Source organism: Bubalus bubalis, chromosome 21 (genome assembly GCF_019923935.1).
Source record: "Bubalus bubalis isolate 160015118507 breed Murrah chromosome 21, NDDB_SH_1, whole genome shotgun sequence".
Lineage (NCBI taxonomy): Eukaryota > Metazoa > Chordata > Mammalia > Artiodactyla > Bovidae > Bubalus > Bubalus bubalis.
In genome coordinates, this window is record NC_059177.1 from 23,185,701 (window position 1) to 23,212,227 (window position 26,527).

Sequence of the window (26,527 nt, forward strand, 5' to 3'; positions counted from 1 at the left end):
GAGGAAGGAGGTCAGCGAGAGTTGGAAGGCTTCACAGATAAGCCAGGGCTGGAGCTACCCTAGAACAGTCAAGATCGGGGATTAGAGAAGAGTGGGGGTATTTCAAGAAGGGGCAGCCAGATGCCCAAAAGGCACAGAGGTGAGACCAAAAGCAAGTGGTGTTCGGGGGCCAGTGAGGGCTCTGTGTGGCTGGGTATGGACTTAAGTTGTTATTAGATTAACAAGGGCCTCAGGTTTAGATTTTATCCTTTTAGCAATGGGGTTGGGAGAAGCCTTAAAACAACAGATATCCTTAGATTAAGTGTAGAAAAGACTGAGTTAATCCAGAGGATCTACTCACGTTTGATCTTCAGGAGATTTATTTGTGGATTTTTGACCCTCTCTACTTCCAAAGAGGACCTGCAATGGTGTTTTCTTTGGGTCTTCTAGGTAGGGATCGTGGCCAGAGACTTTTGAGTCCCTCTAGGATCTTAAATTGTAACTAGCACATGGGTGAGTGAACAGATTCCCTGACAGGCAGGCAGGAAAAATGCTCCCAAAAGACAAGTATCTTTACAAATGACAGAATATTTATTAACAATACCTTTAAAAAAAGATTACATATGCTAGATCACTGGTAAATATCATTAACACTGGGGTTGGGAACTAGCTGGGGTGTTATTTTTTTTTTTTTTCATTCATTTTATTATTTTGTTGATTTTTTTGTGTGTGTGATTTTAAATTTTGTCTTATTTCAACATAGAAATAACCATATCAAACTAAGAAAGGAACACAGCTTGAAATACTGACAATATATTTTTTCCCAGTTACCACCCTAGTTTTTACACAAGTGGAATCCTTATTATGACTTTATTGGATAAATATAGCTAGAAGGTTGAAAAGTTAACTTATACTCTTTATAAGCAAAAATGACAAATTACAGGCAAATTTGAGCTCTCTGAGAAAGAAGAAAAGGTGCAGTGTGTTTACAAGTGAAAATTTTTATAGAAAATTTCATTGCATTTTATTTGCACTGTTCCACTAGTTTCAACTTACAAAACCTCCCCCGTTATAACAAATAGTTCTTTTCATAAGAATACGGTTTTGTTGATATTGTCGTTTTCCAATGTGTGATTTTAAGACGTAGAAGATAAAGCTTATAAAGCAACAAGGCTACCTACTGCAAAACAGGAGAATCATCGAGATACCATACAGTTGTACTAAAGATCTCTTATAGAGTCATGAAAAAAATTCTTTGTGGCAACTATTTGCTGAAATAGGAGAAATCTGCCAGACTCCTTACATAATTCTGATTTAAAAGAAGGGCTCTATCATTAAAGAGATACACATATTATCTATAAGAGATTTTGTAAAGAAGTTATGAATCCATCGACAGAGAATTACTCTTTTCTTTGTTAAATGTACATTCAAAACAGATACATTTAAAGATAGTAAAATTATTCTTTATCCTTTGAAAGATGTAGTTGACTATAGTAACTTTTGGTCTATGTTACTACAGGATATGTAACTTCCAGTGTCATGGCTAAGATAATGCTACTACAAAGACAAGGCTAACTTAGTCGAGGGAAAAGAAAGTCTTACCGTACGATGCTAAATTCAGGGGTGGGAGTACTGCTCAAGGTACCTCTCAGGCAGTTAGTTTAGGTTTTGAGATTGCGGCCATTCCTGAAATCATCTCAAGTTGTGTGGAACAACAAAATTCACAACAGGGCTGGAAAACATATTGTACAATGGCTAAACACCTTGATTCAGTGCATCAGACATCCCATGAGTCATTCCTACACAGCGGCCTTGAGTTACAGACTAATCCTTCAGCTGTGCTGCCTCTAGACCCTTGTAGAACCATACAAGGAATCTGCAATGTATTGACCAAGGTGAGTTTCCAACTCTGTCTTTAAAGGAAATATTTTCAAATAATAATCATATGATTGTGTTGCCCATAGCATTTTACAGCAGAGGAAAAAAATTAATATCTACATTTCATGTTAACTTTAAAAAATCCTATAAAACACTAAATATATAATAAAAAATATGCATATAAGGACATATGTAAACTGCTTTGGTAACATCATATTACAGATGTCTTCAGTGCATTGCAGAGTTTCCAAAGAAACTTCAGACAAAGCTAGATTTGCTTTGAGGAAGTACTGTAGAATGCCATTCCTAAAGAAGCAAAAAACATTTTTTTTTCCAGTAATAAGATGTACTTGAACAACAATATTACTTAGTACTGGGCGTCTTCAAAACAACTAGCTAAATGTTGCTTATATTATAAAGAGAAAGTCCTTCGGAGAACTGTTGTCATAAACTGGACCTTGCTGTGAGAGAGATCATGATGGTACTGATGGCCGACAGCGTGCATGCATTTGAAGTGGACGGCCCGGCTCCTCTTGCATAGGCATCTGCAGAGAGAAGACATTCACTCAGCATCCACTCACCCTGGCAACAAAGGGAGGCAGGGCACAGGGCTCTTGGAAATGGAAGAATTGTCTCAAGTCTATTGGAAATGACCATCTCTCTCTCTCTCTCTCTTTTTTTTATTTTTAGCCTTTTTCTTTTTGGGGTATAGCCAATTTTAAACTTTTTCTTTTATATTGGGGTATAGCCAATTATGGGCTTTCCAGGTGGCACTAGTGGCAAAGAAGTCACCCGCCAATGTAAGAGACATGGGTTCAATCCCTGGGTTGGGAAGATCCCCTGGAGGAGGTCATGGCAACCCACTCCAGTATTCTTGCCTGGAGAATCCCATGGATAGAGGAGCCTGGCAGGCTACAGTTTATGGACTCGCAAAGAGCCGGACACAACCGAAGCGACTAAGCCCAAGCCAATTAACAATACTGTGATAGTTTCCAGTGAACAATGAAGGGACTCAGCCATACATACAGATGTGTCCATCCTCCCCCAGACTCCCCTCCCATCCCGGCTGCCACATAACACTGATCCCTGTGCTAGACAGTGGACCTTGCTGGTTATCCATTTTAAATACAGCAGTGTATACAGGCAACCATAAATTTGTTCTCTAAGTCTGTGAGTCTCTTTCTGTTTTCTAAGTAAGCTCACTTGCATCAAGACCAATTCTTGTTGACTGTTTTAGTCTCTGTTCTATGACGCCCTAGCTATGAACTTGGGAGCAGGTGGTAGACATCTCTGGACCTCTATTTAAGCATTTGTTAAGGGAGGGTGTCCACATCTAACATGAGAAGAAACTTCAAAATAACTGCAAACACTACAGATAAATACTAGGATATCAATGATGCAGCAAAATAATATTGATATTCTCTTTCGAATTCAAGCTTTGTGCTGGGCACAGAGCCATATGACAATTCCTACAAAAATCCTGAGAACCTCTGGTATGGTTATTACACAATTTAACAGATAAGGAAACTGGGGCCCAGAGAAGGAAGATAAGTCTAAGATTACCCACTTAGTAAAGACCTGAATTGGGATTCCAACACATATATATCTAAATATACCTATTTTTTCCCAACAAGATAATTTTTAAAAAACTTTTCCTTATATGTCTTATATTGTTTTCACAGTAAGAAGTTATCAACTGTCATTTGAGTTTTATCAAGATTGTAAGATCTCTAACCATCAAAATGGAAAATCTCTTGAGAAAGAGACTATGTTTTATTCATGGCTACAGCCTTATCATCTAATCATTATAACAATAAAATTGCTTCAAATATGTTTTTGTAATGAATTAAATCAAGAATTATCAATCTTAAAAAAACAGTTCTTGAAATAATAAGCAAGTATGAAGTCAGATTTTAAGAAGTGAGATAAATTAACCCCAAAACAAACTCCAATCTTGTGTTTTTGTGGCCTGGAGATTACTTCCACATCTCACCATAAATTTGGTTCCTTTCAACAGAAGTTAGAGCCTCTACTGAGATGTAGAAACCAATTCTCCCCAGGGTTTGCAAAGAAAAAAATGCGTTACTGTTTGCATGCAAAAGAGGTGTAGTAAATATAAACCTCATCTGGAAGATGACAAATTACTCCTGAATCTGGAGCGTGTTCTTGGTGCAGCCTGCATTTCCCACCAGAAGTCCTGTTCTCTTCACTAGCAGTAACAAGTGCTTATTCAGAAGAAGGGGGAAGTGACCAGTGAACATTTTCTTTTCTGATTTGAGGCATCCAAATTTGATAGATGAAGTTAAAACTGGTGGAGTGGATACTTAACTGTAACTTGATACAGCAAGGATACTAGACCCTTTCCTCAACCAACAAATAATAAAATGGATACTGAACAAAGGGACTGATGCTCAGGACTCTGTAGCAAAGATTGTCCATGATTTAAAATCTCCTATCTCCATCAGTGACTTGAAAGTTCCTATCTCCAGCCTTCACTGAACCCCTTACCTCTTGACTAGTAAATCCAAAAGCCAATGAAAATCTACACTTAGATACCTAATGGCAATCTTCTTTGTTTTATTATTGTGGTAAGAGACACTTAATGTAAAGGTTACCACTTTAACTATTTTAAAGTGTACAACTCAGTGGCCTTAAGTTCAGTCCAATGTTGTGCAGCCAGGACCACATCTAGTTCCAGAACCTTTTCATCACCTGAAATGGAAACCCAGTACCCCTTAAACCACAATGAACACGACTGGCCAGTCACTTTCAGTCACCGATCTGCCTCTATGGATTTTCCTATTTTGACTTTAAAAAAATAAAATCATACGACAAAGAATAATATGCTGTTGAGATAGTTGCAAACACAGTATTTGAAAAATAGATCGAATGTATTTGTCTCAAAAAAGAACACACACTTCAACAGTCTTTGAAAACAAAGATATTCTTGACTATATGTAGACATGTGTGCTTATGTACATATGTTACCTACACAAGTTCAAATTAAACAGTTTCAAGCTCAAAATATTTTCAGCCGAAGACATTAAATTATATTGTATCACTAGAGACAGGCTTCTAGAGCAATTTAAAGAACTCTTTTTTGCTTGTTCCTCCTAGGTCACACTTAGAACTTTCTAAGCTATAACGTGGGGGTTACTGTAGCTGTAAACCACCTGGGTCATATGGAAGATCCTGGGTGACTGATCTGTGGCTGCTTTAACCTGATTATTGATTGTCAAGTGATTAAACCCTTATTACGTCAGCCAAGACAAGTCAGACTGTCTTTTGCACAAAACTATCTGTGATCAGCAAATATCAGTTGTCTAAAGAAGGAGGATGGTATTGTCCATTTTTATCACGTCTTTTTTTTTTTTCATGTTTAATTTCATCTGAGCTCTGGCTCACTGGGAGGCTTAAGCAATAAGGCAGACAGGGAGAAGGGAGGAAAAAAAAAAAAGAGAGGCATTCTTACTTGATATCTTTGGAATTCGAATCTGTTCACTGCTGCTGCCATCTCCTCCATCACTGAATGGCTTAATTTCTATTATATAATCTTCGTCAAAAGGCAAAGAAAGCTCCACCGATGTTTTGTTTGTTTCAATGACAGATGTGCTGCTTTGTCTGCTCCATCTGTACAGGACCTGCCAATATGGGAAGAACAGGTGTCACCTGCTGTCCTCACAAAGGCCCCCAGGAGGCGGCATTCACTTGTTTCCACCTCTGGGCACCAGTGGGATGTGGGGATGCTGCAGTTTTCAGGCTGCCCACATGCATTTGGAAGGCTCATTTACAGCAAGGGGCATGTCTGCAGCCGCCATTTATTTCATCACGAGGAAAGAGTTGACAGACAGGCTCACGTGGCATGGTAGCGGGGCTGGCATGAGCCTAACAGTGTGCTGTGTGACCTCACATAACCTCTGGAGGCTCAGTTAAAACACCTGAAAAGGTGGCTATACAGAGCTCAGTTACATATAAGCGTCTTTGGCATCAGAATAGATTTGGCTGCTGTGTGACCTTGGTCCACTTACTTTCCCACTCTGAGCCTCAATGCCCTCATCTGTAAAATGGGGACAATAATACCGACTTTCCTGGGAAATCTTCAAGATTGCACAGGATTCAATAAAATAAAGGACTCAAAGAAAGCATGTAAGACTGGTATCTATGAAGTCTTAAAGGAAACAAGAGATACAAAGATAACTTGGCAAAGGTTAGAAGCAAAAATCAGACATGATAAACTATCATTATCAATCCTTTGGAAAGAGGACATTTCAGCACAGGAAGAGCATCTCTAAAAGGCAAGGGCAGGAACCCCCGCTTTTTTCCCTCCCACTGGGAACCCTTTTAAAGCTACATAGAAAAGGGAGGATGTTATAGGACAATTACTGTCACTCTTGAAGTGTCTGTGGCTCCTACAGAGTCACTCACACATCTTTGTTTACCACTTTGGCTTCTGCTGGGCCAGAGTCTAGGCTGGTAGTTTACAGGATGAGATGGCTAACTAGCTCCTTGGAAAATACACTCACTACCTGGCATTGCCTACCTTGGTCATCAACAATCCCTATTAGCAGCTAAAGATAAAGGCCCAGAGAGGTGTACCTGCCTTTCTGGATATAATAATTGTGATGAGAACTGTCCCACAAAAGTTTTCTGTTTACTCTGAGCCAGACACTCTACTGGCACAGCTATGCTTAGTGGTGACAGCCTCTGACAAGACAGGCGCTATTATTTGTGTCCACAGAGGAGGACACTGAGGCCCAGGGATATTGCAGAGCTGGTGAGTGACAAGATGAGGGTTTCTAAGCCCATGCTCGTCAACCACTATAACTCATCATTTCTCTTGATATTTAAAAAAAAAAATAGGGCTGGGTGACATGAATGGTTCCAGGTCCTGGTTCTATGTTAGAAGCACTTAGGGAACCTGGAAAAATACCAGTGCTCTAGTCAGTGATCTCCAATATTTTTGGCACCAGGACCGGTTTCATGGAAGACAGTTTTTTCACAAATTAGGGGTGGAGGGAGGGTAGTTTCAGGATAATTCAAGTGTATTATATTTACTGTGCACTTTATTTCTATTATTGTTATATCAGCTCCACTTCAGATCATCAGGCATTAGAAAATGAGGTGCGGGAACCCTGCTATAGGCCACTGGTTCTCAACTGGGGTGGGGGGAGTGGAGGAGCAATTTTGTGCCTGGAGGGGGCATCTGGCAAATGTCTGCAAACATTTTTGGTTATCACAATGGCTGTTGCTAGTGTTGTGAGTGCCTGGGTCCTGCTATAATACAGAGGGCAGTCCCCACAACGGAGAATCATCCACCTTGAAGTGGCATCTGCGAGGAGGCTGAGGAATCCTGCTCCAGCCACACCCCAGACCTCCCATGTCAGACTCCAGAGAAGAAGGGTCCAGGCCATGGTATGTTTTTAAAAAGATCTTCAGATGTTCATTCAGGGAGTCATGAATGACATCAGGGTTCTCAAACCTAAGCTTGTATCAGAGTTGACTGGAGGGCCTCTTAAAGCATCTATCACTGGGCTCCACTTGAGTTTCTGATTTCATAAGTCTTGGTTGGGACTTGAAAAATCTGCATTTCTAACAAGTCCTCAGGTAATACCATTGCCTCTGGTCCAGGGGCCACACTTAGAGAACAATAAGACTAACTCATCTTTCCCTAAGACCCACTGCTGCCACTGTTTAGTTGCTAAGTCCTGTCCAACTCTTGTGAACATGTGGACTGTAGCCTGCCAGGCTCCTCTGTCCATGGGCTTTACCAAGCAAGAATACTGAAGTGGGCTGCCATTTCCTTTTCCATGGGATCTTCCTGACCCAGGGATCAAACCCAGGCCACCTGCTTGACAGGTGGATTGTTTATGTCTGAGCCACCTGGAAAGCCCCCTGAGACCCACTATGAATTCTAATTTGCTGAGGTCAAAGACATAGGGTCACTCTACTATTGCAAGAAAACCCAAACACAAGAGAAATGCATCAAATTCCCTTAAAATGGTTTAGATCCCATTTGTTTCCTGGCATTTCATCACCTTTATTTATGTCTCTCTAATACAAGGTGGAAAACACAATTTCCTTAGGGTGGAAAGATTCATAAGCGTCCCTCTTCCTTCTCAGGAGTATCAGTTGTATCAAACTCAGCATCCACTCACTAATGATCAGGCTCAAATAAATCCTGAGGCGCATCCAGGACTGTCAGAGCATCTCATCACAGACCTACAGGAACATGGGCTGGCTGATGGGATGCAAGGGCACATCTGGCTTTGAGGAATAAATTGCTTCTTTGATTTACCTCTGGTCCTTGCCAGAGCACAGAGGATTCAACTAGTTTCAAATATAAATCCAAAAGAAACACTTACAGGAAAAAACAGCCCTTTTATCAGCACTGCTTACTAGTCATGAAACGTTGGGGGCTGAGCTGTGTGCATCTGTGCTAAGTTGCTTCAGTCATGTCCAACTCTTTGCAACCCCATCCCATGGACAGTAGTCCACCAGGCTCCTCTGTCCTTGGGGATTCTCCAGGCAAGAATACTGGAGTGGGTTGCCTTCCTCCAGGGGCTCTTCCCAACCCAGGGATCAAACCTGTGTCTCCTGTGGCTTCTGCATTGCAGGCAGATCCTTTACCACTGAGCCACTGGGGAAGCCCTGGGGCTGCAGTGAGAGCTAAATAAAGGCCTGTAAAACCTTTATTTACATCACAATGAAGCTTATTTCAGGTTTAGTTCTGCTGATTGACCTTAGCCCAAGCTTAGTTCAGCTGATTGACTTAAAGGCAGTGCTTACACGTCCTATAATCCACAGTGGAAGACAAAGAGAAAGAGTGAGTTCATGGGAATAATGAAAATAGAATGAAATATTATTGGATGCTAATCATGAGTTTCAACATCATATACCTTGAGATAGTCACTATTATTATTCTGATTTTCTTTTTTGGCCACTCTGCATGTAGGATCTTAGGATCTTAGTTACCTGACCAGGTATTGAATCTGCTCCCCCTGCACTGGAAGCGTGGAGTCTTAACTCCTGGATCATCACGGAAGTCCTTATTCTGATTTTAAAGACGAGGAGTCTGAGGCCTAGAGATGCCCAGCAATGTGCCCAAGGTCTTACAGCCAGTAAGTGGGGGACACAGCATTCAAACTCAGGCAGGGTGGGTTCACAGCCTATATTCTTAACTGAGACCAGCTTGGCCACCACTGTGGACAAACGGCTTTCATTTTCTGGTCTCTGTTTCCATGAACACAAAACAAAGGGGGTTAGAGAGCAGAAAGCTCATGGCCCATAGGTCACATTTGGCTTGCACATTTTAACTATTTGGCCCTCGGTGGGTTTACTTTTTTTTAAAGTTAGACGTCACCATTTAAAAACCAAGAAACTATACATAATAAAATTTGGGGTTCTACTTAAAACTGGAAGATATGGCCGCATTGGTCTACATTCCTGTCTGGAAACAACTGGTTGGACCTTAGAAGTTACTACCTTTTCTGGACCATCACAAAGTCTATAGGTACCATGGTCTCCAGCACGCCCTATTATGTCATGATGCTATGCGTCTACCTCAGGACCTTTGCACATCCTGGTCACTATACTTGGAACACTCTCAGAGAGCTGCTTATCTCACTCCCTCCTTTTTTCATGGCCCAGTTGAAATGTCACCTCTTGATAAAGGCTTTCCCTGGGCTTTATTTAAAATAACATCTTTCCTATCTATCCACTGTCTATTCTCCTCACTCTGAGTTATTTCTCTTGGTAGTATTTTATTGATCTATTTGTTTACTTCTGGCAGGCAAATAACTGAGAGGCTAAAAGGCAGGACCCTGGATCCATACTGCCTGTATTCTGAGTTCAGGTCTTCAATATACTGTGTTAACAACACTGTATCATGTACTTGGGTGTTGCTAAGAGAGTAGATCTCAATGTTCTCACCACAAACAAGAAATGGTAATTAAGTGATGGGATGGAGGCCTTAGCAAATGCTATGGTGGTGATCATATTACAATATATAAATGTATCAAATCAATATGTGTATATCTTAAATTTACACAATATTATATGTCAGTCATGTCTCAATAAATTAGTGAAAAAAATACGAGCTATAGGACGAAGGCAAGTTACTAAACTCTGTGCCATGAGTTATTTATCCATAAAACTGAGGCTAATAACTGCACCTGCTTCATGGGTTATTACAAAGTTAGAAAGAATTAGACCAGTTCTTGGCACGTTGACTCATTGGAAAAGACTCTGATGCTGGGAGGGATTGGGGGCAAGAGGAGAAAGGGACGACAGAGGATGAGATGGCTGGATGGCATCACTGACTCGATGGACGTGAGTCTGAGTGAACTCCGGGAGTTGGTGATGGACAGGGAGGCCTGGCGTGCTGTGATTCATGGGGTTGCAAAGAGTCGGACACGACTGAGCGACTGATCTGATCTGGCACATTTATTGACAATATTTTATTGAAAGAATTAAGCCACCTTAATCCATTTACGTAATCTGCCTGGCTCTGTTTACTTTGTGATACTGAAACCAGACACACTCTCTTTTTAGTTTAAGTGTCATAAAGTAGCTCGACAATTTGTGCTGAAAGAGTACTTGGGGCCTTAAACTTCCTAAAGTCGACTTCTTTTGTGGATTGTTTACCCAAGCAGAAAACCCACAGATCTAGACAATTTAGGTAGAAAAACAAAAATACACACAGATATGCACCAATGTATAATTTTTACAGAACTATATATCCTGAACGTTGACACTGTGCATGCAGCATTTCAATATCTATAACCAGGTATGCTGAGATCCCTTGAGATCTAAATGAGGATGCGTGGGGAGTCTGGTTCCTCCAGTCCCAGCTCTAAAGAGAAGGGAAGGAAATGAATCGAATGGGAAGTCAGGAAGAAGTCAGAAAGGCCCTTTTCCACCTTGTTACTCCTTCACCGTCAGCACATGAAGCATTTCAAACTTCATACCCACCTATTAGTGATGCTCCCTAAGGCATGAAATTCCTACCCTCGGGTGCCACTAGATATTTCATAGATACAATTTAGCTCTACAAGGCACAATGAATCAACATGAAAAATACTTATGGGGAGGGGGGGGGCGGGGAAGGCCGAAATCCATGGTTCTCCTTGTGCTGTCTTTTTATTATTTCCTGAGATTGTCCTTTCCTCAATTTTAGCATAGGTCTCTGTATCTTAAATTGTAATGTCTTTTTTGTTTCTTTTTTTGATTTTAAATTAAGTCTGTGGTTGAACTCTTGTGATGAATATATGAAATAAATACATACTGGGTCGTTCCACCAAAAAAAAAAATAGTTTATATCATCTGATCTGCTGCTCACATCTGCAAAGGTTCCATGCTATCCGGCTGTAATTCGTTCCAATGTTTTATTCTAGTTCTACAGGAGTAAAAATTTCCCCAAATACTGTGGGAAGCCCCAGTTCTTTTCTGGGAGGTGAACACTTCCTTGTCAGCCTTGTGCTGCTTGATTCCCGCACACCTGCCTGATTCTGTGCTGCACAGGGACTCTTCTAGATGTCTGTAAAAGTGTCTGTTGAATTAAAAAAAAAATATATATATATATATATATATATATACACACATATGAAGGGCCTCCTTGAAAAAGTGCTAATAAGACAAGTTCATATGAGTTTCGGAGAGAGGGTGGGAAGATAAAGAAGTAGCAACTAAATGATACTCATTTTTCAATTCTTCTTCTAAAAATGCCTATAATCTTTCAGACCCAGTTCACTGAAGCAGACTTCAGCTTGTGTATACATCTCTGCCCTGTGGAAGCTGATGGCACTCCAAGTCCTTTTACTCAACAGCCTTTGGTTTTTGCATTTGTAAAATGAAGGGCTTTGGCTGGATGATCTCTGGGATTTCCTGCCCAGCTAACATTTTGCTTGGTTCTCTGAAATTCTTTAGCAGCTCCCTGCCATTCAGTTTTATTTCAGCACCGGTTTCAACATGCGGTGTAAAACCTAGTAAAAGCTTCTCTCATGGAACTCATGCCCCTCCTCAGGGAGTGCTAAAGCTTTGGGATTTTTATTGTGTTTTCTCTCTCCTGTTCTACTAGGTGACACTGGAAGCCGGGAGGAACACTTTCTGTCACCTGTACTTTTTTCCTTCTCTCCCTTGGTTTGGTTAAATTAATTCAGGCCAATCACATCTGCATCTCTTTCGTGCCGTGTTCAAAGTCCCGGCAGTGTCAGCGTGGGTCAGAGAACTGTGAGAACCGTCTTCACTCTTGCCTTCTTTCTTTGCTTCGTTTCAGTCCTTTCTCTTTCATCTTCCAGCCTCCCAAACCCCATGCCTCTCTCAAGTTGGATAAAACTAGTCGGATGAACTCTTTCCAATTATTTCACACTAAGAGACTAATGATTTAGGAGTTCAGGAGATGAGGGCTTCCTTCTCACACCACTGTGGAGAATGTATCCTCGGCTGGAGAAATTCAGCCGGGGACCATTCAGTCTATGTGCTCATGAGGCCCACAGTCTGAGGATTCCCAGTAAGTCATCAGCCAATTACAGTTACCCAAGAGGGTGGAAAGTACTTTTAAAAATCCGACAAATAGTGAGAGCTCTGGCCACCAGGGAAGGCTTCTCATCTCAGACCCGATTAAGGATGCAGATGTAAAAGGGGGCAGTCCCAAGGAGAAGGTATACAGCCGTAAAGGCTTGGGGGAAATGAAGACACTGTAGGATTTCTCCTTTAGCAAAAGAGAAATGCAGTCCCAGAGAGGTTATGTGATTTACCTAAAGTCACATAGAGGATCAAGACGTGGTTGTTTTTGCTCTAGTCTGTCAGACCCTTCTAGAAAGTTTACTTTTAAAAAGGGATCCAGTGGAAGGTTGTAGATCAGTTCTTAGGGAATATTTCCCTGCTGCAGAATATAAATCACTGTGGTGCATGGACAAAGGAAAACGGTCCAGAGGAGGGAAGGTTTCCGCATCCTCTAATCACACCGCTCAAGGCTAACTGTGTCAACTCCCAGCCCCGGCTTCGCAACGAGTGCCTGACAGCACTGTCAGCGTGCTGCTCGCCACAGCTCCGGACGAAAATGTCACAAAATAGCAGCACGCAGGCTTGATGCATCCTGCCGACTAGTTCTGTTCGGCCTGTGTTGCCTCAAATGTTCTTTAAAAGTGAAACAAAACAGGATACTTAAAATGCCTTTTAATTTTAATGACTGCGGCACCACAGCAACAATCAACTTCCTCTTCTAGTTTATTAAAGTCAGGCCAACATTTATAGGATCAGGTAAATGAATTTCCTAAAAAATTCTTGTGTATATGTGTACATCCGTATCCATATACACATGCATGTATATGGGCTTCCCTGGTGGCTCAGTGGTAAAGAATCCACCTGCCAAGCAGGAGATGCGGGTTCAATCCCTGGGTCAGGAAGATCCCCTGGAGAAGGAAATGGCAACCCACTCCAGTATTCTTGCCTGGGAAATCCCATGGACAGAGGAGCCTGGGGAGCTACAGTCCAGAGGGTCGCAAAGAGTTGGACATGACTTGGTGACTAAACAACAACAGTATCTCCATAACAAAAGGGACATGAGCAAAAATAATTAACCATTACTAACACTGAGAAGTTACTACTGTTGATTAAAAATGTGATCAAGACAAGAACAAAACAAAACTGACTTTGGAGATATTAAAAATGTGGATCTTCATGATTTTTTTTATAGACCCAAACACAGGGTCTTTAACCACTTCCAATTGACTCTGCCTGAGACTGAAGTTTAGGCGATTCTCTCAATCCTGGCCAGTTGTCAGGGACCATTTATAAAACTCACACCAAACCACTTTGGGGCAGAGATGCAGAAATGAGTCTGTGAGAGCATCATCTGCGAAAGTGAGGACAGATTCACGAGAACAGTGTGCCCCCATTAACAGCAGGAGTATAGGTGCCTTAGCAAAAAAAGAAATTACCCACTTTGTATCCTTTTACTTCTGACTCATTATCCAGGGCCTTCACTTGATCCCAATTGAGGATAATTTTGGAGTCCGATGAATTCCATATGATGTTTCCGGGGGGTTGACTTGGCGCTATAAAAAAAATTAAGATATACGAAGTCACAGATTATTAAGTCTCAATGGATTCTGAGGAATATCTCCTTCCTAGAATTCGAGAGTGGAGGCAATTTAACGGGCTATTGCACTAATATGTGTCTTCAAGGTCACTAAAATCTGACGAGATACAGCGCTGCAAATGGAAAAAGATTCAGTTGGTCGCCTAACATTTATAGCTAAAAGAAGTAGCCCTTCCCAGTGAGGAGAAAACATTTATCTTTCTGTCCTCCAGAGCAATGAATTTTGCATGGTATTCGGGAAGGTTCAGTTAAAATGCTTAGGTAAATCTGAATCTCCATAATGATACCAATTAGTATGCAAATGATCACTGGGAGGTAGGGATGGGCAATGAACTTGGAATATGTTTGATGAATCCCTGAAATATTTCTGAGCAAGAATATTCTTACGTGGCTTTCTGGTTGTCACGTTGACTGTTGCACTGGAGGGGCCTGTCCCAGCAGAATTATATGCCTTGACAGCTAAATGATACAGGGCACTGCCTTTTAAGTTGGTGATTTTTGTTGACGTCTGATTTCCTATTGTTCGTATTTTTCGAGCATTTTCTTCTTTGTCATCATGTCTCCAATATTTAACCTGAGATAACACAAAGGAAGACCTTGGATGTCATACCTATTGGGGATATCTCCAATGTGATTTTTTTTTCATACAAGATTCGTATGACAGTGTTAATTTTCTATATAGCAAGTCATAAGCAGAGCCTTCAGAACCAAGACCTTTGTGTGCACTGAGAAATAACTGGCAATAAAAAAAGGCCCCCTCTTTTTCTGAGCTTCAGAGTGAGATGGTAAATTGGCACAACCATTGTTGCTATTTCTCCCCCCCGACCCCCACCTCGTTTTGAGGCCAAGTGATCCTGGGTGTATCAGAAATCAAAGCTCAACTTGCCAACCATCTTATATATTCTCAGACCTGCATGTGTTTGGACAGAGGTCTCTGTAATTCAGAAAGGAGGAAACTCACAGCAGAATGCTCAGTGCTTTCATCCATGCTCCTCTAGAAGCCACTGTCTTCTAAAACAAATGTCTCTATATGGAACGCGAGGTCTTTTTTCCATCAGTGTGTGTGTGGAAAGATCTCACTGAGGGGTACAGACCCTTACCCAGAACCAAGGCACCCATCTCTTGCTTACCTCATACCCTTGTATCCGACCTCTATTCTTCTCCATGGGGGAGGCCCAGAAAACTTCAATGTCTGTTGCGGAAAGACTTCTGGCAAAGATGCTGGCTGGTGGTTTGGTGGGTTCTGCAGATGAGTGTGGAAAAATTTACGACTCTATCAGCTATATCAAAATAAGGTTCTGGATACTGGCATCATAGATGCAAAGACTCCATTACTGTAGACTAATCTTTACTGATCATGACTCAAACATTCACTTCACAGAGTACCCAGGATTAATGGCTGGGAGGGGGTGGTGATGGAGACGGTGCTGAAGAGAGCTGTTCAAAGTCTTTGGCTTCTAAATTTAGGGTTAAGTGAAAAAGACTCTGATGCTGGGAGGGATTGGGGGCAGGAGGAGAAGCGGACAACAGAGGATGAGATGGCTGGTGGCATCACTGACTCGATGGACGTGAGTCTGAGTGAACTCCGGAAGTTGGTGATGGACAGGGAGGCCTGGCGTGCTGTGATTCATGGGGTCGCAAAGAGTCGGACACAACTGAGCGACTGAACTAAACTGAACTGGAAGGGAAATAAACCAGGAAACTGAAGTTTAAGAGCCAAGTTCTCCTAGCCACCAATTTATTTAATATACATCCTTCTTAATTAGCATTTGTCATAGGTGAGAGTTCCACTCGCTGTTATGAAGATGAGAGAGACAGAAAACAGGAGAATGAGCTGACTTGACTAAGTTACAGGGGGGCTGGGTGACAGTTCAGTTCTGCACCGCCAGCTGTATGTCTTGGACAAGTCATTTATGCTTTCTGGGCCTTAGCATCCTTAGTTGCAAAGGAGAGTCTAGACTAAGTCTGTCCCCCACATTTCAGTTCTTTTTGCCAGATTTCTGCCAGAGCTATGTACCATTTTTATGTGAAGGTTTTCCTGTCAGTGGTCTTTCTTAAGGAAAAGCTTAGGCATATTGTGAGCTGTAACTTCATGAAATTCTGGTTTTGATTTGATGGCTGTAAATTTTCGGATGCAATTCAAACCAATATATAACTATCAGATATTTTTAAAGGTTCACTTAGAACTATTAACAGTAACTTGTGTGCTCCTTCTGAAATCCACATTATGTTCCAGCACATGCTGGAGGTGGAGGCCACTAAGGTTGTGTCTATTTATAACAATGTATTATTCTATCTGCGTGTTAATTCACTCAGTATTTATTAGGGGTCTGTGTGGCATACATGTTCAGACACTGGTGACACAAAGGTGAAAAAATAAATATCTGGCCCTCAGGAAATACACCTTAGTGAGAATATAAAACTGTAATTCAAAATTTATAATACATTGAGATGAGAATTATAACAGAGGAATGTTAGGGTACAAGGACAAAGAGAAGCAACTCAGTCAGCTGGCCTAGGGAAATGAGAGAAGGCCTTAGTTGTTCGAGTTGAATTTTGAAAGATAACTGTGAAATCACAAAGTGGGCAAGGCGGAGAACATTAAGAGAAGTTGAAGTATATGCTAGGGACTCAAGGTTCTTTGGATAACTGCAAATCCTCTGGCTATGGTTGGAGCATGGATCATGCAGGGAAATGAAGCAGAAAAGAGAGGTGAGGGTGAGATCATGGAGAACTGCTGAGTCTAAGGGGCTGATTTCTCTTTCTGTACAGAATGGACTGCATCTTCACTTACTCCAAATCACTGACTCAACTTGCAACTGTTTTAATATGGTCTCATTCCGAACATCAGCTTTGAAACAATGAAGGCGAATGCAGATGGAAATGATGACCATTATGCAAGGCATTCTAAGAGCAATGCTAGCACAGAGGCAGTACAAATAAATGAGAACCCCTCAACGTGATAACACCATGGGTGACAGTGAGAACAATCACATTGCTTCGTGACTCTCTACTTAATAACAGAATAATTTTTGAGTATACTATGACATATGAAAAGTGGTAAGAGGAAATGCAAATTATATTTTGGTGTTCACCTGAAGCTACAAAATATAATTCTGTTGAAAGTAATATTATATATAAATGGAAGATCTTCTATAGTGCTTGTGATTTTGGTCCTTAGCAATGGAATTAATAGTGGATATCCATTTGTTTCTATATATCATGGAGTTGCTGTCTTTCTAAGAGATTGGTGGAAGACAATGAAATGTATTTTTCTTACTACACTTTTCTCAAGTCAGGATATGCCTTCAATTTATGGGTAGAATGCTAAATTGACGGCACATCCTGAAACCAACATCTAGGGCTTCCCTCGTGGTCCAGTGGTTAGGAATCCACCTTACAATACAGGGGACACTAGTTCGATCCCTGGTCCAAGAAGATCCTACATGTGGGGTGTAGGGGGGTAACTTAGCTGGGGCACCACAACTACTGAGTTTGTGCTCTGGAGCCCACCAGCCACAATTACTGAGCCTAGGAGCAGCAACTACTGAAGCCCTTGCACCCTAGAGCCCATGCTCAGCAAGAGGAGAAGCCCGCACACCTGCAGTGAGAAGCCCGCACACCACAGCTAGAGAGCAGCCCCTGTTCTCTGAACCTAGAAAGACCGCATGTAGTGACGAAGACCAGAGCAGCCATAAATAAATAAACAAATGAATAAAATCAGCATCTTAAAACTGAAGAAGCATCATACCTTCTTCTGCAGAATATACCACCGTGGTGGGACTGAAAGGGCCCTCTCCTTTATTGTTGAAGACACCCACTTTAACCTCAAAAGGAGAGAAGGGACGCACGCTCTCATTCCTGAACACATATCTGGAGGCATCAGCGGAGGCCAGCACCGTCAGCATCCAGATCATTTTGCCGTAGGGTCGGAAGGCCACCACGTAACCAAAGCCTCTGCCATTCTGTAACTCCTCAGGGACCGTCTGTGAAAGAAGGGAGATGGTCTTCAGAGACTGCAGTAGCTTGATTCAAACGCCACATTGTCTTATTCCACCACCACCCACACCCGCATCTTGCCTCCATCCTATCTCATCGTGGGTTTTGTGGAGAGTCTTCAGTTTGGGACTTGCCATCAGTCTAGCTTCAATATTCAGAGGGGACTGCAGCAGGAGTTTAAAAAAGTCACCGTAAACCTGCAGCGGAGAGCCTGGCTTCCTGATGTGGGAGACCAACTCTGAAATTGTTGGAAATGACGGTGGGAGACACTGGACAGTTGATCTAAAACCCAACATTTCCAACATGTACCATCCAACATGATTCTTCCTCCAGCGTCACACAGATACTCAATGAAGCAGCTCTCATCAAAGAAGTGAGGATCATCTTGTTCAGCCCAAATCTTCCCTCTCAGCTCAGAAGTGCTGACCGGGAAAGGGAGAGTGGTTTATCTCACTGCTGGGGCTTTGGTTAAATGACAGATTTGAACTTCCGGGCGTGTTGTCTAGAATCCTTCAGAAACATTTAGAACTTTTGCTGAGACTCTGACTTCCTCTCTCAAAATCAATTTTCAATAAATGAGTGACTAATAAACCTCTACGTTTTAAAAAAAATAACCTTATACAAGAGGGCTCCAACAGCAAAGTCAACCCTAGGAAATTGTGTTAGCACATGGAGTCTAATGTGCACAATTGGCCTTGAAGTAATTCAGGAAAAAAAGAAAAAAACTGGTTTTCTCTAAGCCAGACTTCTTTTATGTATAATATTACATCCACTTTTTTTCTTGTGTTGTCTTCCCTTTCATGATTGTTTTTTCTGTGATGAACTGAATTAAAACTTAACTCCATAATCGATGGGCAAACATCATCTCTTCCTGCTGACCACTAACATTGTGAAAGGGAGTGTCTGCACTCAAATGGATTTTAGTTGTTAAAAACAGAGGGGGAAACTTCCTAGATGTGTTTAACACAGAATAAAATGATAAGATAGCCTGGACTAATGTGTGTTGCTGTTGTTTCATGATTCATTTACCTCCCAGGTTATAACCAGTTCAGATTTGCTGCCTCCACCACCACTGACGTTAGCTGGGGTGACTTCGGGGACTGTTGAGAAAAAACAAGTCATGTCAGGTGACAAAGACCAGGAGGGCCACGACGGTGGCTGGGCTGAGGTGATCCGCTCTAACAAATACTCGGATGTGCATGGCTTTGTTTCCTGAGGTCAGAAATGGTATGATCAAGGGGTCTAAAGCATCAGTTCACAGAAATGAAATATACCAAGGAAATTGCTATTCCATAGTGACCTATTTCCCATTCAACAAGGCACATCTATTATGGGACAAGACTGAACAATGGTTCAGCTCCACCCTTAGAGGCCGAGGTTCAGGGGGATGAGAAAAGGACCGAGGTTCTGGTTCTAATGCTTGGGTAGCCGTTTATTAACCACGTGGCAATACACGAAGGAGAGACGATACACACTCTGCCCAGGCAGAGTTTACAGTCTAGTTGGGGGGCAGGAGCACACACAGGATGATTACAGAGCGATGTCGACAGCCAACAACAGAGCAGCACAGACAGAATGGAGGCGCACGGCGGCCTTCGGCAGCGAGGCTGCTCAGAGCAGGGTTGGGCTAATGGCTTCTCGGAGCAACATGAGTTGTGAGCTGGGTGTTGAAGGAAGTGGTGGACAGGGGTTGACCTCTGGCTCACTGTGCTTAAACTCTTTGATCCCCAGTTTTCTCTGTAAAAGAGGGGAAATTTGGCTAGCTTTCTCCTCAGGACTGCTGAGAGGAATTAATTAAATTATAATTTCACAGTGGGGGAGAAAGCATGGGGATTATTGGCTTATCATCATGTAAGTGAACAGCTCCAGACAGAATCTGAAAATGTCTGGCTGGGGTAGAGATGTGGTGCCTGGGTACGTCCCCTTGGATAAAGACAATGAAACAGATCTAGATGGATTTGTGTCCAAGAGTAGTAGGGTCAGAGGCCCCATCTGCTCTGGGGCTTTGCTCTTTCTTCAACAAACACTGAGGATGAGATAGTTAGATAGCATCACTGACTCAAGGGACATGAGTTTGAGCAACCTCCAGGAGATGGCGAAAGACAGGGAAGACTGCTGTGCGGCAGTTCATGGGGTCACAAAGAGTCAGACACGACTGAGTGACTGAACAACAATAACAACGACAAACACTGGTCTCATCACGGTTGGGACCTTCACAGAGACCCACACCTAGGCCTTCCACACCATGTGAGACAAAGACAAGGAATGCTGATGAATTTATACTATTCTCTCCCTGCGTTCACCCAAGCTGTGTATACAGAAGTTCCTACTAAACTGTTGATCAGGCTTGCATGAATTAGCAGGAAGGAAATGGCAACCCACTCCAGTATCCTTGCCTGGAAAATCCCATGGCCAGAGGAACCTGGTGGGCTGCAGTCCACAGGGTTGCAAAGAGTCGGGCATGACAGTGACTAACACTTTCATTTCCCAACCTTAGCTTTTGGGAAGGGTTTATGCCCTAAGACAATCTGACTGGACATTTCTGAAGAACTTAATCTTTGTCACTTGAGATTCCTGTGAGTTGACAGCATTTGAACTGTGGTTGTGCCTTTAAAAAAATAATAATCCTGGTAGGAAAGTCTTGGTGACATAGGAACCAATGAAGAAAGACATGGCATTTGAAGGAACTAAGACAGGTGTCTCTCCCTGGACCAGGGAACACAGTGAAGTCAATCCAGAGACTATAACTCTGGATTGAAACTCAGTGCTGGGACTCACAGAAAGAGAGAGAGAAAGAACAAACCAGTGGTTACCAGTGGGGACAGGAGTAGGGGAGGGATGTTGTAAGGGTAGGGAAGTATGGGGTACAAATCATTAGGTACAAAATAAGGTACAAGGATACATCATAAAACATAGGGAATATAGCCAATAGTTAATAATAAGTATAAATGGAGTGTAACCTTTAAAAATTGTGACTCACCAAACTGTACACCTCTAACTTGTATAATATTGTACATCAAATATACTTCTACAAAAATAAATAAATAAAAACAACAATAGAACAGATACTCCCTGCTGGTTAATAAGCTGAGCATCTACTGGCCTCATTTCTGATGACTGCAGTCATTGGAGGGAAGGATGTTTAACATAGAAGCTCATTAGGGCTAAAGAACAGGGTGATTAAACGCCTCTCCCTAAGGAGCAGGAGTTGCCGTATTCGGGGTGCTACTCACGGGCCTCTTCTGTCCTCCGCTTCTCAGAGGGCCGGCTGGGCTCCCCAATCCCAATCACGTTGGCTGCAACTGTGCGGAATTCATACTCGACCCATGGGTTCAGACCCACCACAGTGGCTGTGAATGTCTTCCCATCGATGAGTTCTGGGACTGAAAGACATCGAAAGAAAGTGAAATAGTTGATTTTACTACTTGTCCCAATTTAAGAAAAAGTATTAGTGATTGTGATTCAAAATTATATATAATAAAATATTGATTAAAAAGAATTCAAAATTATATGCCATAAACTGTAGTTATTACAAGGTTAAAAAAAAGGTGAGGATGTTTGGTAGAATTCTGCGTTAGGAAGACTGGAACTTAGTTCATCGCCACCATCACCGTCACTGTATCCAGGGCACCACTGCAGGTCTGAGGGCAGCTGCACAAACAGCCCTTGCACGGCGCTCATCCCAGACCACCCCTCGCCAGACCAATCAACTCAAATCTCACACCAGCAGAGGATACCACAAAAGACAGTCTCCAAGGCCCAAGGCTACCTGACTGTAATCACTCTTGTTCTCCCTCACCTCGCATGTTTCGCGGTTTTCACTGAATAGGACTGGGCACATTGTTTAATTCTTACAACTACCCTAGGAATAAGGTGAACTTATCCTCTTCATTTTTATAGATGAGGAAAAGGTACCACATAAAGGTCAAATGACTCACCCAAGGTCACAGTGGATTTGCATCTTTGACCACATGGCCCAAGCTCCATTATAACAACAACAGAGCAATAATGATATAGATCGATACAACTACTGTCAGTGAACTGTATTAGCATATCGAAAGAAAGAAGCTGCAAATGTAGAACGGACGGTCCATGAAGAACACAAAAGCGGGATCAGAGAGGCAGCATTTGACAGTGTTCATTCAGCAGGATTTGGGGAAGGCCTCCTTCACAGAGGACAGGGCTCACTGCCTGAAGCCGCAAGCCACAGAGCCCTGGACTTGGCTTCTACACTCTCTGGGCAACCTTTTGGGTTTTGAACTGATTACCATAAAGATTTCCCCATGGGCCCAGGGGATGTCCCTGTGACAAAGCTGATGCCCCAGTGACCAGACTTCAGTGACTTCCAGCCTCCTTGGGACTACATGTATACAATCCTTCCCTCCAAGGGTGAAAAGTGTGGGCTCTGGAGTCAGACAACCTGGATTCTAATCCTGAATCCACTCTTAGCAGCCAAAGAACCTTAGGAAAGTTGCTTAACCTTTCCATGCCTTGGTTTTCTCACTGTGAAATAAAACTAATAACATCTATTCACAGTGCATTTGAGAACACCCAAGAAAAGCACTTAGATAAGGGCTCAACCAATTCTAGTTGTAGCTGTTTTCTTTTGTATACTATCCTTATCATTGTTGTGAATATCAATATCTTCATCCCCCTCCTTTCCTTCATCATATCTATGCAGTGATTTACTTTTTTTTAAGTTTCACAATCACTTCTGTATAGGGTCATAACAGTTCTTATTTTGCCCATTTAACAGAAGAGGAAAATAAAGATGTATAGAAATCTGCTGATTAGCAGAGTCAGGATTAGAAGTTATATATCCTTAATTTCCAGATTTTCCTTTCCTTTCTTCCTAAAACACTCCTGTGACCCAGGAGAAAGTCAGTGTCAGCTGGAAACACAGAAACCCATTTCTGAGGTCAGATATGCTCAAATGGAAAAACCAGAGGACTGTGCAACGTGCTTATAATAACTACTTGTTTGTTTGTTTTTTTCCTCAAACAAAACCTAAACAAAATGAGTCAATTGAGAGGTGTAGACAGGAGCAGAAATGGAAGGCCTACTCACAGATGCTTTAACAAAACCTCATGCCTCTTCATACTCAAATGTATCCATCTCAAAAAATGACAGCAAGTCAAGAGTCTCCATGCGGTCGTGAGATACGGGTTTCTTGAAAGCTGGGTATAAACCTTACAAAGACTGTGACTATAGAGTAACGCGATCCACTGCTTTTCAAAGTGCACCACCAGAGGCACACAGACAACGTCAGGTAATGCACAGATAGATGATGCGTTTTATTTTTGTAACAAATGTATTTTAAAATACGTTTAAAAAATAAAACCAACACAAGACCTTGTTGGCTTCCCTCATAGCTCAGTTGGTAAAGAATCTGCTTGTAATGCAGGAGACCAGGGTTCGATTCCTGGGTCAGGAAGATCCTCTGGAGAAGGAAATGGCAACGCACTCCAGTATTCTCACCTGGAGAATCCCATGGACAGAGAATCCCATGGACAGAGGAGCTTGGCAGGCCACAGTCCATGAGGTTGCACGAGTCGGACACGACTTACCAACTAAACCACCACCACCGCCGAGACCTAATATCATTTTAGATACTGTGGCTTAGAACAAATTAAAGAACAAGCAAATGTGAATCAATAGAAAGAAAAATATTAAATAAATGATAGTATGGTGGGCTGAGGTCTGGGAAACGCTGCCCGAAAGTCTCATCTGTAGCGATGTGTCCGAATGAGAAACAAGAGGCCCCTCAGCTTCTGCTACACAGCTGTGTCCATTCTGCCGAGTTCCCAAAGCCCCAGTGAGACACCGGAATCAGAGGTTCAATATAGTACCTGTGTTGACCGCTTGCCAGCCCACGGAGAACGGAGTCCTGGCTTGAATGACATACATGGTGATGGGGCTGTGGTTGTCAGGCCCGGGCCTCCAGGAGAGCTGAGCCGTGGTGTCTGTAATTTCATCTATAGTCACGGCCTCCGGGGGGCCTGGAGGACCTGAGAAAGAGCAAGACCCTCAGAAGTGGAGCATTGTGTTCAAATGTCCAAGCAAGTGACCACTCGATTGAATGGTCAACACTTTATTCAACTGTAGATTCATCCACCCCCAAGTTCAACACTTGACAATTCCTTTTTGAATACCCGTGACGTGCCTATCTTCCTTCTAGGTTCTGGAACTACATAGATGAGTGAAACATGGTGTGGCCTCCTCCCTCCAGCGGTTCACTACAGAATAGGAAAAACTAATAGGTACCCAACAATTACAATAGAATATTTTTTTTCCAGATGCCAAAGGAGAATATTGGGGTACTATGAGGGACCAAGTTCATTAATCCACCCATCATATATTTACACATATCCTACTATGAACTGGATACTGTTATCTGGGGCTACAGTGGTGATAAATGAAGATTTGAGTCTTCTGGAAGTGGTCATTTCTACCCCTGATGGTGTGAGAAAAAATGACTTTAGAACTTTGGGTCACAGAGTTTTTCTGCATAGTCCAGCTACACTGGGATGTCCACATCAAATGCCAAAACACAGTCATGTGTGAGGGAACTGCTGTGAAAAGGGGCTCATGTTCAAGAAACAGAAGTATGTGGCTTCTTCAGAGAAATTTCAAAATCAGGTTGGAGCCTGAGGACCCACACCTGCAGTTTCTGTAAGTCACACCTGTATTTTTCTACTTCTGCTCTGGAAGTACACAGAGCACTGTGCTTAGACCACCAAAATGGGAGGAAATCAGTTTTAAATGAAGGCTTGAAAAACATAAACAGAGAGCTGGAAGGTGGATGGCAGGCAATCACAAAATAATACAGAGCCGGAGCAAAGACCCAAAGCTGTCCTAGATTCCAATATGAAAATCTCTTAGCAGGCAGTTAAAGGCATTTCTAATGAGTGACCACCTTGGCAGAGAAGTCGAATGCGAGGGAGGGAGACAGAGCGACAAAGTTCCTGTGTGCTAGATAGGAGTAAGGAGATCTTCCTAGGGGGCAGAGGGATGTGCTGAGGCCCAGGAGAGCGATCAGATGTTCTGCCAAAATACTCCAGGGCCATGGCACAGGGGCAGGGAAGAAAGAGACCTTTCACAGAGTGCTGAAAAGTTAATGGCAGTTTCTACAAGTAACACTTTGTTCTGGGATTCACTTCTGCACCCTTTCAGTGATGCCCTAAATTTCTCTTTCCTTTTTTAAAAAGCCTTTTTTATAGACCCACAGGTGAGACTAAATTTATCTTTTCCCTCCTACTCCTGAATGAAAGGTCTGCAAGTCTGCACACTGGCACTGATTAATTTTCCACAGTGACATTTCGGCACGCCAGTCTAATGCCACCTAGATAGAGCTGGCATAACCTCTGGTCTTCAGGACTCTTATTAACCACAGAAAGTCCAGAAGATAATAATATAATTTTCTTTTTCCTCACCAGCTTTCTTATCCCAGCGTTCCCATCCTTTTTAAAAACAGATGTTCCTTCCATGGCCTTTAGAATCAAAGTACCACAAAGGAGAAAAGCATTCCTCTCCAAATCCCTCAGTGAATTCAATGGACAGGGAAGAGCTGAGCCCACTGTTGGCACACAGAAGGAGCACAGGAAGGGGGTGGCCTGAATTTGGCTGCTGGAGATAAGAAGTGCTTTCACAGTGGGGTTTGCTGCTTGTTATGTTCCTGCTACCCGCCCCACCCAAGGGTAGATATGTTCACACCTCACAGAATGTTTTTACCCATTTGTTTTGGGGAAGTTGGGTCTCTCTTTCAAAATGACAACACGAGCATATGTTTATCCTCTAAGCAGAGTGTTTGCATGGGCTGGGGCTCACATGAGTTTGTGTCAAAGGAAACAGCAGAGGGGATGCAGGTGTTATGCCTGGCATTCCTGCATCTTTCTCAGGGACGACTAGCCTTTCTAGCTGCTGTCCGTGTGCTTTAGATTAAACAAAGCAGATAACAGAAACAGAGAAGCAAAATGCAAGACTTCAAGCTTTTAGTTTCAAATACAAAAATCCCTGACAGGTCAACAAAGTGCATATCTGCCTCTCCTCTGCAAAGTGCAGAAAAGCTGCCAAGGGCAGAGGCAGGAGGAGATATAACCGAAGATTAGGGTTTAAAATGGCATATTAATTTATTGGCCTTATTCACTGATTATGCTAGATTTTCTTTTAGACAGGATTTGCAGATTCCTCTTGGTGTTTAATGTTATTTTCTGTGAAATGAAGTATACAATATCACTTAAGAAATTCAACTATTACTGATTTACATTTTTATGATTCTAATTTATTGGTGCTTAAACTGCTGATCTGAACATTATCTTAATTAAATAGAGGATACATTTTCAGCCACAGAATTCCTTTGCCCCCAAGGGAAGAGCAGACCAGCTCTGATGTATTTTAAAATGGAAATAAACACGGTCCCCTCGGTTATTTTCTGGGTAGCTCTACCCAGGTTGGAAGCTTTCTCTCTTATCTGGCCCTTATCTGTACCATTACAGAAAGGTTTTTAAGGCAATTTAAAGGAGAATCAAAGTAGACCTGATGGAAAAGATATCTTTCTTTAACCTCTCTTGA

At 42.2% G+C, this 26,527-nt stretch overlaps 1 protein-coding gene across 3 annotated transcripts in view; it reads right to left on the bottom strand.

Moving 5' to 3' along the window:
• Positions 1-549: 549 nt before the first annotated feature.
• Positions 550-26,527, bottom strand: part of CNTN4 (contactin 4) — a 1,023,537-nt gene continuing 997,559 nt past the window's right edge. For all 3 annotated transcript variants that reach the window (XM_025272522.3, XM_025272516.3, XM_025272517.3), the window contains 9 exons: positions 23,806-23,964; positions 21,190-21,339; positions 18,986-19,056; positions 17,709-17,943; positions 15,088-15,200; positions 14,345-14,531; positions 13,801-13,913; positions 5,330-5,498; positions 550-2,402 (listed from right to left, as the gene is read on the bottom strand). In XM_025272522.3, coding sequence (XP_025128307.2) covers positions 2,302-2,402; positions 5,330-5,498; positions 13,801-13,913; positions 14,345-14,531; positions 15,088-15,200; positions 17,709-17,943; positions 18,986-19,056; positions 21,190-21,339; positions 23,806-23,964 — 1,298 coding nt within the window. In that variant the 3' untranslated portion in view covers positions 550-2,301. The remainder of the gene's footprint in view (positions 2,403-5,329; positions 5,499-13,800; positions 13,914-14,344; positions 14,532-15,087; positions 15,201-17,708; positions 17,944-18,985; positions 19,057-21,189; positions 21,340-23,805; positions 23,965-26,527) is intronic.